The 12,500-nt window shown below is 37.2% G+C and overlaps 2 protein-coding genes across 4 annotated transcripts in view; both read left to right on the top strand.

Annotated features, from left to right (window-relative positions):
* Positions 1-1,107: 1,107 nt before the first annotated feature.
* On the top strand, positions 1,108-5,358 carry LOC138043871 (E3 ubiquitin-protein ligase MARCHF1-like). 2 transcript variants are annotated; one of them, XM_068890376.1, is made up of 4 exons: positions 1,108-1,154; positions 1,623-1,734; positions 3,176-3,898; positions 4,783-5,358. In XM_068890376.1, exons 2-4 carry the CDS (start codon positions 1,720-1,722, stop codon positions 5,224-5,226), a joined length of 1,182 nt encoding a protein of 393 aa, XP_068746477.1. In that variant the 5' UTR covers positions 1,108-1,154; positions 1,623-1,719; the 3' UTR covers positions 5,227-5,358. The 2 variants fall into 2 exon arrangements, with proteins under 2 accessions (XP_068746477.1, XP_068746470.1); XM_068890369.1 differs by lacking the exon at positions 1,108-1,154 and adding an exon at positions 1,347-1,486.
* A 6,925-nt stretch (positions 5,359-12,283) lies between these two features.
* The window catches only part of LOC138043857 (telomere-associated protein RIF1-like), a 27,612-nt gene continuing 27,395 nt past the window's right edge, over positions 12,284-12,500 (top strand). Inside the window, exon 1 of one of the 2 annotated variants that reach the window (XM_068890349.1) lies at positions 12,284-12,394. The gene's annotated coding sequence lies outside the window, so the exon portion shown is untranslated. Of the gene's footprint in view, positions 12,400-12,500 lie in introns of both variants that reach the window. The other variant, XM_068890358.1, reaches the window with a different exon arrangement.

Genomic DNA, 12,500 nt, shown 5'->3' on the forward strand with positions numbered 1-12,500 from the left:
GTTGATCTGAGAACGACCGCGAGGAAGGGCGAGGAAAAACCTTCGATGGAAACAACAGTTTTGTGTGGTGACTTTTGCTTGTGAGTGGGTTTTCTTGTCAGCTCATGATATGATGACGTCAGTTACCGGAAGTAACATTTCACTTCCTTAGCAACGCCCGAAAAATCCGTCTGTGGGCCCTTAATTTGTCAGGTTCATTCAGTGTGAGGAAAACACCTCAGTACACTAGATGTCTTTATTTATTAATAATAATATAGCAGGGCCTGGGGTAAGGCCCCAAGAATGTTTTGAATAAGAATTATATTATTACGAGACACTGGCAAATATTATATAATTGAATATAAACCTGAAGAAGGCTGGTGTTGGCCAGCCGAAATATTGCAAGCAACAACGCCTATGTTCACGTTGTCTTGACCAACCTTTGCAGGATATTTTCTATTTTAAAGTTTTTTATGGTGTGGTCACGATCTATTTTGATCCAACGTAGAGCAAGTTTTGATCGTACACGGTTTTTGCAGTGGTTTAATCCTTAAAAAGTTATTATATAATTATTAAATAAAAGTCACAATTCTTGGGTTTCACTCACGTGATCAACAGCCATGTTTCTCAACGAAAACAAAAGAAGACGTTAGCATAATAATAGCTGTCAATTCCCGGAGGATTGGATCGGGACACCAACATGGCCGCCATTTCATTGTTTGGGGACACCAACATGGCGGCCGTGACGTCATGTAAAATCCAAGAATTGGACCTTCCTTCTGCAGGAATTTTTTCTGCTTTACCTTCTTCTTTGCTCGAATTTTTTTCTTGGCATTTTCCCTTGCATGAATTTTTTTTTGGTTTGGTCCCCCCCCCCCCATCACTTTTCTAATGGTCCGTCCCTTAGATAATATTTAGCATTTTTGTTAAGGTTTGCGTTGTTTCAGCTATGGTACCCTTCATCCCTACTCCACACCCCTTGCCCCTAACCCCACACCCCAGCCCCGAACGCCAAAATCCCCCCCCCCCCTTCCCCCACCCCAACCGCCGGAATATTACATCGTGGGTTGGGCCGGAGGTAGAGTACTGGGGCGAGCCACATTGTTCACATCGCTGGTCAGCAAGAAAGCCAGATGATCAAGGAAGCTGAGAGGGAGAGTGCTTTGCTCAGTCAGGTGAGTGAATTTATCAAAACATGAACGAGAATTAGGTAGTAATATCACTCGTGACGAAATCATTTAATAACCGCAGCACGAGGCGTCCATGTGACCAAGGGACGAGTTTCACGCGGAAATCTCGCGTTGGAGTCTGCGATTGTGTATTTGTCAAAATATTTGACCGCCATATTTGCTCATTAGCTTGGTCTAGTCGCGTGAATTGTTTCAGCCCTGGTCAGTTTTGGCTACCAACTTCGACTTTGTTGGCATGAGAGAAAGTTGTGTGGATGATTTATTGCTGTTCGATAATATACGCTGACTTAGTTTTCTGTTCCATGCACTGTATCTGGGTTTGTACGCAATGTTATTGCTGTTGATCGAGATATCAGCTTTACTAGCATTTTTAATTTCCGATCCCTCATGTCAGCTGTGATGCTTCGCTCTCTTAACCGAAAGATTTAGCGGATACCTTTTATTCTTTGGCAGGAACTTCGTGAAGATTTGTTTCGAACGAGAGGCGTAATGGATTGCGTTTTCTTGTAAACACGCTCGTAAGACACACGATTGGCGTTGGTGATTCATCATGGATTCAACCATCGTAAGTATTTATAAAGATTATCCCTCACGATTCAGCAAATTATTGATGACTACGTCAAAATTTTTTTCGGGGTATGTTTATCTTTCTAATGGAAATTCGCTCAACATGTTGAATCCACAAAATGGAACGCAATGAATTTGAATTTTGCGTGGGATCAACCCAACCTTTACTGGAGTTATCCTTGGGAAAAAAACAGGTTGCGTCTTTAAAAGAAGCTGCCATCATAAAATGAAAGCAAGATTAGTCGCGTTTGTCTCAGGTGTGTTATTTTCAGTTTTGGAAGTAACGGGAAAAGCCCCGTTGTTTTCAGACAAATCCGTCTAAAATATGTTTTTGGTTTCTTCTAATCAGCTGTGATCGAACGTTTTTGTATTGCCCTTGAGATAAGGTTACGAAAAATAAATAGTTGACAGCTTGCGAAGCAGCTTGCCTTGGAAACATGCTCGTCCTACTTGAGTGTCAATTTCGAAGGGGAAATGTCTTGCTTTTTCCTGGAGCAAGCTTAAACTTGTAGAACTTATCATCGCTTTTGTTCAGATGGGGCCGGAAGTGCCTTGCCCTTAATGTTATTGGATCAGTTGCTCTCGTTGTGTTTACATATTCGTCATGACTTTTTTTGACGAAATTTTCGCTTAATAATTCTGTGGTATTTTATAAATAATAATTTATTATTACTCTGAACATCTCATAGAGAGGAAAGTACGTTTTAGACAAATCTTCTGGGTTGCTGCATTCAAGTGTGTTTCTGTATATGACTCAGTTGTGCTTACATTTCTTTTAAAGTTATTCATCAATTTTTGAAAGAAAGATATATTTCGTGGAAAGAGTGAGAGTTTAGACAGATATTTAGATTTCCAGATAACCAGATATTACTGTGACTACAATAGGATGCTGTTTAAGTTAAAGAAATTAATCTTGATTCTTTGTTATTGTCATTTTGTTATGCTGTTGTTATAATGGAATGTGTTAGTTACATAATTTTATTTCATAGTTGTTGCTATGTGCCTCATTTTACATCAAAGGTAATGTCAAAATGTGACAAGAACCTTAAGTGGAACTTTCATCTATATACCATGAACAGATCCATGACAACATGGATTCTTTTTTTGTCACATAAAATAAAGAGGTGAAAAGATAGCAGCTTCATTATGCATCTGCTGTTCAAAACACCTCAGTTCTCAGCAAAAGAAAATTAACTTTTACTGTGTAGGTTAGCTAGTTTTTTTTTGTTTGTATCATGTATACATTCGTTTTTAGCGGTTTACTTCATGGATCTACGAGTTGAAGCAGGAATATTGTTTTGGGGTTGATATTATCAGCTCCCTTCCCTGTTCATGGTGCACTGAAGTCTTTGGGAGGTTTCGTGCCTTCTGCACGTTGAGTGCGAAGTTTTGCTCTTCATTTTAAAGAACAGCCAATTTTGTTTCTTACTTTTTCACAGGTATCCACCTCTAGTTTACCATGTCTTCAAGCAAATATAAATGATTCAAAAGGATTCAAGCATGGAACAAAAAGCAAACATCTTGGAATGGCCAGTGAGCCTTTATTGTCGCTGCCAGCTTCAGATCTGGAAAAATCAGATTGCAGCAATAACATAATAGCCATTGCTTGTGAAGGTACTCACATAGGTTCTGACGGAAATGTATCAGGTACATATCCGCTGGAATATTGTTTCTTTTGTTCTCAAAGTGGCCCGGTCATAGAAGAAAAGGTTTGTGGTGATCAGAAGTCCAGAGGAAAAGCAGAATTCAGAAGTCTGCAGGATTTCAGTTCTGTTGATTCAAGCAGAGCCTCAAGTACTCCACAATTAAGGGTGAATTCTTGTGACAATTTGATGAAAATAAGGTTTAGTTTGGTCCCAGTTTTGCAGGATGGTTCATCAAAAACTGAGTTAAATGGAACTAAAAACTCAGAAGAACAAAGTGTTTCATCTTCTAATGAAAAAAGTTCTGAGGTGCGTGACAGCTGTGGATTAATGTGCCGGATTTGTCATGGTGGCTTTGAGGAAGGCGAACTCATACGTCCCTGCAAGTGCACAGGAACTGTGAAGTATGCACATCAGAACTGTATCTTGCACTGGGTTTCAAAGTCTGGGAATCATAACTGTGAGCTGTGCAAGTTTAAATTTAGAACTCGTAAGGAAAGCGTCAAGTGCTTTTGGAAGGTTGGTGAACATACATTATTATCTTATAATGTTGAGTAGGATAATTATAGCAGGATATCACAAACTTTAACTCATAAGGGTCAAAGAAGAGCAGGAAAGGAAAATAAGTTTAAAGTATAGGAGTACGAGTAGTCTCTTCAGTTCTATGATACAGTACCCTATCTTTGTTTATGCTTTTTCTGTAAGGTGATGTTCACAAAAATGAACAGAAAGATGTCTTAGTTGGACTTGCACCTCTACTGCTCTTTTGTTATTAAACAGACACAGTTAGGTTATTGCATCTTTCATTGCCAGACGGCTCCTACTGCCAACTTAAAGCATCTGGCGTTAGCTGTAGTTACCTTTGTATCAGTCATGCTCTTTTGGGAGATAAAAGAGTTATAATGAGGGAACCGTCTGTAAAGCAGGGTAGTACTATTTAACAATCATGTTAAATCTTGCTTACACTATATAAACTTATATTTATTTCAATGCTACTAATACACCGTATTCCAAAATGGCCGCCATTTAGATATTTTGTTTTCATTCAAATTGGACCTTGATGCCTCGTTCAAGGCAAAATATTCTTTTGAATTTTCAGCTCAAGAACGAGGCATCAAGGGCTAATTTGAATAAAAACAAAAGAATTTATTTAAATGACGGCCATTTTGGAATAAGGTCTATTCAAATTGAAGACTTCATCCTCTTTGTTCATGTACATTTACAAGTACACACCAAAACGTAGTTACATGGTGAAAATGTAAATTGATACTTTTGCATTATAAGTAAATAAATTATTATTATTATTATTATTATTATTATTATTATTACATTCTTTTGCTTTCATTTACATGTAAGCTAATAATAGTAATTTTATTGTTAACTTTCTTTTCTGTTACTTATAGTGGAGATTTCCTGAAATAAGCACCAAGGGTTGGCTTCATATTGGCCTTTTCATTGCATTTGCTACAATGCTACTTACTTCCATTACATGGATCATATGGTCACGAGTCAGCAGAACTCCTTCAGCTGTTGCAGAACGGACAACAGAAGAAGTCAAGTTTGCCTACATGGTGAATGGTTTGTTTATTGCTCTGGCAGTTGGTGGACTGTACTTTGACAGCTTGAAGCATTTCAAACAATATTCAAAACGATGGCGTGCACTGAACCAAAATGTAGTTGTAGAGAGTTACACAAGTGACCGTGACACCAAAAAAGAAAGTGTTGTTCCTTCATGTAGCTCAAACGAGAATCGTCATTGGTTTGTCAGCATAGCAGTGGAAGAAACTGAAGCAGAAAGACAAGCTGATGCTCACAGAAATCATCCATATCCTCCAGCTTGGATTTGAATTAGCTGTGAATTGAGAACAACAAGGGATGTAAATTAGTGACTAATTATACAAAGAATAACTCAGGAAGATCAACTGTCACTAACATATTTTCTCATGGAATTCAAGTGTTAAGTTGTAAAAGATGTAATTACTATTACCAGAGTACTGTATGATACTCGAGATCTTCACACTTCTATTACGTATGCCTGTTGGTTCATAGTGTATTTGAGCATATAAGTTATCAGCCAATATCTTTTTTACAATATGCTACAGGTAATTTATAGACAAAATGAACAGGCGATCTCAATATGTAGTTGCTATAGTGACACAAAATTCATCTGTAACTTACGACATTATGGTGGTTATTCTATAATTTGGGTTCTTAATATTTTAATTGTAGTGACTGATAAAGTAATTAGTGGTAATATAAGTACACTGTAAGTAATTACTGGTAAAGTAACTTAAAGGGGCTATGTCACATTTTTTAAGGGTGTTTAAGGGAAATCTTTAGGTACTCGCAGGAGTGTAAAACTTGAAAAGGGTAATGTGGAATTCCTTTACTGATAATTTTATAGTTACGTCACAAACAAGATGTATGATTCTGAGCAAAAATGACCTTTATCCAAGCGATTTGCAATAAACAAACATGAAAATGTCGGGCTGATTTTTTTTAAAGATTACCCAAATGCAATCCGTTTCAATTTTTTTCATTTGTGTCCATCCATGCTTCTCTTTCCTTTTGCTGTATTTCTTTTACATGTATGTTTTTCAACAGTTTAAGTGGTTATTGCAATGCTTCATTCTACTTTTTGGGCATTTTGCGAATCATGGAATTATATCATTTTGCGTGATATAGCCCCTTTAATTAATAGTAGATTTAAGTGTATTGGGATTTCCAGAGCAGGTGACATAAATGTTGCATTATTATTGGATGTTACCCTGCAGTAGCAGAACTATTTAAGAGCTACTATGATCTAAAAATCACTTTTTTTTTCTTCAGTTTTTGAAAGTGTGTTCACTTAACTTCTGACTGGCAAAATTTGAATGTTTGATTTTTATCCAGACGCTGTTACTTTGAGAGTTTTGGATATCGCTGTATGCGATTAATCACCTTCAAGACTGACTGACAGGACCTCAGAGGGTTGGATCTAGGGAAAAGTGACATCATTCACTCACTTGCTTAAAATGCAGTTTATTTATATGTGCAAAACATGAGTTAAAAGTTTAATTAAAGCCCAAAAATCCTGTGCTGCATATTAATAATGAAATTATTGTTCAGCCCCATAGACATGCATTGTGTTCTGAAGGAGGCTAGTTTCTCCTTTTTCATGTGAATTAATATATTCTGCTCTTAGATATTGTCAGGGTAATCATATCAAGACGAAATTTGGCCAGAGTATTTGGTACCCATCATAGATTTCGCACATTACATTATCTTCCAAAATACCATTACCATGGCAATGATATACTTGGCATTTCTTTGAGCCTTAAAATCAGCTTAAATTGTCTTTTTTTAAAAAAACGGGACAGTGAAATCTTTGCATACAGCATTACCTGACAGTGTTAGAAATAATTTCTAAAATATTTGTAATTAAAAAAAAATCGTAGGCCAGTGTTACGGAAAAATCAGTTTTGTTGAAATATGCCTTTAACTTTTTTTTTCGCCTACAGAATTATTTTTAAATTTTAAAGAAGTAAATTTCAAATTAAGGACGGTGGCTAACCCTAGCCCAAAAGTTTTGTAGTTTTTGCAAATAGGAGATGTATATTTATATTCCATCTATGTAAGAATTAGAAGAAAAATGTGTGAAATCAGCGGTAAAGTTTATTATGTCCAGTCACCCATTTTGATTCATGAGCTGATGAAAGCAGTTGAAGTATTGCGTGTGTGGATTCTGCACGTGCGCTCAGCTGAAAACCCTTTCAAGCCTCCTTAAACTAGTGAGTCTTTGACGTCATTTTCTTCTTGATCCAGCCCTCTCAAGATTTTAAAGTTAGTAATGGTGGACCAGTAATTAATGAAATAGGAAAATTCTAGTTAAAATAAACATGTGTCTTTTTGGAATCAAGGCTTAACACTTCAGTAACTAAGTGTTTAGGTTGTTTAGTAAACGGGCAGGTACAAAACACAGGTCTCTGTTTTACCAATACAGAAACAAACCTAAACATTCATAAAAGCTAACCTCAGGCCTAATTAGACCTAAACAAGAGGTTTTAGGCCTAAGGTTAGCTTTAATGAATGTTAAGGTTTGTCTCTGTATTGGTAAAACAAAGATCTGTGAACGAGACCTGGGTTTTGTACCTGCCATTAGTAAACATAGTTTTGAAATCCAAAGAAAAAAAATATAATATTGAAATTTTTTGGTCATATTAGCACTTAAATTAACTTAAATGTTAAATAGATATGTGGAAGACCAATGTTTTTTCATATATATATTTTAAAAGAATTATTCTTTCAATGAGCTTTAATCAAAATTGTATAGAAAACAATAAGGAATGAACTTTTGAAATAATTTTACAATAATGGTGAGGTATGAGCAATAATAATTATTGTCATCTTCACTGGGTTTTATTATCAAGGCGTAATGGGCCATGGTAGTCAATATTAATTTTTACCGAATTGTAAATCATTGACAGTTTTTCAGAAGTTGCAACATCAGTAGAACATAGCATAACTATCTTGCATATTTCATTTCTATTTTTATGTTTAGTTGTTACAAATGTGTGCTCTCAAGATTCAGCAAATTGTTGGAGAAATTCATCAGGGTAGCAAGTTAATCATATTTTGATTCAGCAATTTTCTTGGAGTTCAGTTTAGTTTGTGTAAAATGTTGAAGATGCTATGCACTGGCAATAAAAAGCTTTAACCCATTGACACACTCAAACACGCTGCGGTGACTCCAGTTAACAACTAAAATCGTCTGGTGTTAGAGTTAAGTCTCTAATGTCTCACTCCCTGGGTCAATGGGTTAGAGTCACACAGACTGAAAACAAACTTAGCAACAAGAAAAGAAGAATATCATAAGAACATTGCTCTAAATGATTTCAGTGTAAAGTCTTTCATCATAAACCAATAATTATTCAAATGTTGTTTGTTGTATTTTTGCAAGCACATGAATTTATTAGTGTTACTGTGTTGCATTTTACCAGTGCATGAATCTTGTGTCTCTTTACTATTTTTGGTGTGGATGTAAGGCTGTGTCTACAATATATGTTGGCTAAAGCTTGCTATGCTAGCATAAAAATACTCCTACAAACACTATGACTGGCCGTCCCAATCCCATATGCATGAAAAGTTGTTGAGTAGCCATGATCATTGGATAGACAAAGAGTCTTTGTACGAAATAAGTTGTGTTCTTGTGCAAAAAGGTGTTGCATTAATGCAACTGGCTGAATAATACCAGACAGATTTTAAGATAGAAACAGCTGATTCAAGAATAACAGCTGCATGTTGCGGAGTGTTGACACAAATATGTTTTCATTTAGAGCATGTTCTTTTAATAACAATGCTATTTATTTTTTGTTACTGTGGTATATATTGTTTGAATTGGGCTATGCCAGCTGAGAATATTTTATTGGCTTTAAGACTGTTGAATGAGCTGTATGCATATGTTTATAAGGCATAGGAATAAATGCAAGCAAACCTTTCTGGTGCAGCTATTTTTCTATAAAGTCCTTGTCGAGGGTTGTTGGCTTGTTAAATGAGGAATACTGTCTTGCCCAAAAGACCTCTCGAATCATGTAAATTGTAGTGAGAATTAATACTCTCAGAATGCCTCATTCTTTTTAACTAAAGAAGGAAGAAACATTATGAAGTTAATACAAGGAAATCTAAGACTTCCAAGAGTCACAACATCAGTGGACGTTGAGGAAGTCCACTTAGTTGCAAGGGTTTTTCTTTGCTGAGAGTCAGGTTGAGTAGAAAAAAGCCTCTGGATGGAGCAATGCCCTAAGGTTTTGTGGTCTTATTTTACTTTGGTTACCTCTGTGATTACGATGAAAACAGTTAAAAAGAGAAAGATTTGAGTCTTTTGTTAAGACCTTGTTAGCTGGACTTACCAATTATATTCGAACTCCTCTTTCCAGAGAACAGTTAAATATTGTGAAATTATTACGAGACACAAGTTTATGTGATCAATTATGCGCCGATCAAATCGAAACTTCAACATCCCCCCCCCCACCCCACCCTGGGCAAACCATGGGCATTTGACTATCCTCTGTGCCTGGGGAGTGGGGAATTTGACCTTTGCATTCGTGGGGTAGGGAAAATTGAACAGGAAGTGTTAGGTTCCAATTGATGGTTTTTTCGGGCGCCAAAGTCGCTCACATCTATAAAACAAGTGTTTAGACGGCATGGAAGAGTTTAAAGGAACAGATGTAGCATTTGTGAGTGATTGGCTTACAAAAAAGGTCTTCAAAAGGTCGTTATTAAAGACGTCTGACAGGAGCCGACGACGATTGTTCTTTAGTAGGGTATGACAGACAAATCCGACAATAGGTAGGGCATTTGAACACCATTTTGGCCTGAGGGGGCGGGAATTTGAATGATCTAATCTTTAAAAGTTCAAATGCCCAGGTTTGCCCGTGGGGGGGGGGGGGGCCAGGTTGAAGTTTCAAGTTGATCGGGGTGTTAATCCTAAGACTTGCCAACTCACAGTGATGAACAGAAAGATAAATCGTTATCCCAATGTCTGCATCATGAAGACATTGTGATTACGTTGAAGTATTGCTGTTAACTGAGTCGCTAATTTTTGACATTAACTTATACTTCTAGAGTAGGAAAATAATCTTATATCCCTCATCCCTTAGTGAACCTGCATAATCACTCGCTATCAAACAATGGCAATAAATGGAAGAGGTCGTATATCAAACTTCACGACGTACATAGCATTTTAAATCAAGGCTTAGGCCCAATCCTGGGGGTGGGGGGGGGGCACATTAGGAATTTCTGGGTGGGGATGTGCCGCTGGGACCCTGGAACCCTTAGGCTATACCAGAGCTAGTTCAGCTGAATTTGCTACCCTATACTAGAGTAAACTCCCACCGATTCCGTCTAAATTCTGATTCTTGACAGTTAATAATATCCAGAGTAGTTTCATGATAGCCATTTATTGACACTGTTGAGGCTGAGTTATGGTAAAGTTAAACTTTGCTGATTTGATTTTTTTATATTCTTGAGTGGGAATTTCTGGTTTCCTTAGTCTTGATAAAATATTCAATCGACTGGTCAGTTTCGTGAAAAATTATACCCTATTTATGTACTCTATCCTAGAGTAAACTGTTTGAAAACCATACCCTTCACAGCAGCAAATACCTATATAGTCCATATATGGCAGTGTACCCCCCCCCCCCCCCCAATCAAGTGCTATAAAGCACAGATGCTCTTGCGAGGCTTTTTCCACAAGAAAAAACTGAAAGAACAAAGAAGCTCTAAGTTTAAATCCAGTCCAAGGATGTGCAGTCCTTTGACACACTCCCTATGCCAGGACGTTACAAATCGATAGAAATCAATCATCGGAAACTAATCGATTACTCGATATTACTTGATAATACTCGATAATTGTTCATCGATTAGCTAGAATAACCGATAAATATCGATAATCACAAGATTTGACCGCTGTATGAGAGATCAACCCCAAGATTTAGGCGCAGCTTATCGATTATATCGGTTTACTCGGCCGAGAGAATAGGTCAACTCCAAAGTAAGGGTTTTGTCTTACCGTAAATCCTCTTCCTTCTTGGCCATAAATCTGAGATAACTCATTCGCATTTGGGGAAATTTTTAACCCCCCGGAACTCAAGCAAAGACCACACACTGTTTAGATCAGTGTAAACATGTATACGCTGTGAACTGCTCAAAACATGGCTTGCCTCCACCAACGGAAACCTATCGCTGAATGAATTCTGTTTCTGCGTCTGATTGAAGTTTTTTGGCATTAGGATATACATTAGTCACTTTTCATTTATTTATTTATTTAGCTTTGCCTAACTGGAATAAAATAATTATAAAGGTAAAAATATAAAAAATAATACAAGTAGGAAAAAAAAAACAAAAAAAAAAAAATTATTAGGCCGGGAGACCACTACAGCATAGCCAATTACAGTGGATTTAGCTAGGACGGGGGGGGGGGGGTACTGGCGTGCCCGTGACCCCCCCTTTGTGAGCTGTTTTTTACTCAAACAACCTACATTATTCAGGTTGCGAAAACGCGAGTACCCTCTGTTTGACACAGTGTGACGTGTGACCCCCCTTTGAAAAATCCAGGCTACACCCATGCTCTGTCTTCTTCTTCTTCACCTTTGTTCCTCTGGCAAAATCGATATTTTCGATATAATTTGGTGGAAATCGATTGAAATCGAACTGTAATTACGAAAATCGATAAAATCGATAATCACAAAAAACTCTGTTATCAATTATTATCGATTTCCGATATTAATCGATTAATTAGTATCAAAAAATATCGATTACGATCGATTTTATCGAGTATCGAAATTATCGATTTGTAACGTCCTGCTATGCTGGTGTCCGATCTCACCCATAGATCACTTGCTTGTAAAGCGCATTTGAATATGTCAATAGAAAATGCACTATATAAATTCATTAACAAAATACCCTATCTTCAATCTGCATCAATCTGGGAATTAGCGATGATATTGCTTGTAAACATCCTATAATAATACGCATCGAAATGCGTCTCTTTTTTTTTTTTTGTTTCAATGTTCCAATGTTATACTCAGCTTGGTCTACCTGTGCTAGAATCAGGGCCCCGTTGTTCGAAAGGCGATTAACTTAATCCAGGATTAGCATGAACATTTGTTTCAACTTTTCAACTTTTTGGTGAAAGTTTCTTTTGCTTATTTTTGTTTTCCAAGATTGACATCCTCTGATGTAAATATTTGTCGAATATCAGCGTTGAACAGCATTAGGGAGTAGAGAAATAAACTCCTTGGTTAATGTTTAATCTGGGAGTAGCGTTAATCGGCTTTTGAACAACCGGGCCCAGGTTCTCTCTGCGTTCCAGGGGATCGAGGAAATCTGGGGTCGAATTGAAGTCAACCAATCACATCGCCAAACCATAAATTGGCGCGATTTGAAGAAGAACCTTCGCGGCAGAAATTTAGGACAGCACATTCATTTTTCTCCTGTATTCGGGCCTGTATCTTATGCAGCGGATACCCTGACAAGGTGAGGTAATACTTCTTGAATCGCAAATTTTTTTCCTGCAAGAGATAGTTTGGTTCGATCTGGGCTCCATGTTTTAGCACACGCGATTGAACTAGAGGGACTCGAA

The sequence above is a fragment of the Montipora capricornis genome, chromosome 1, assembly GCF_036669925.1.
Source record: "Montipora capricornis isolate CH-2021 chromosome 1, ASM3666992v2, whole genome shotgun sequence".
Taxonomy (NCBI): Eukaryota; Metazoa; Cnidaria; class Anthozoa; order Scleractinia; family Acroporidae; genus Montipora; species Montipora capricornis.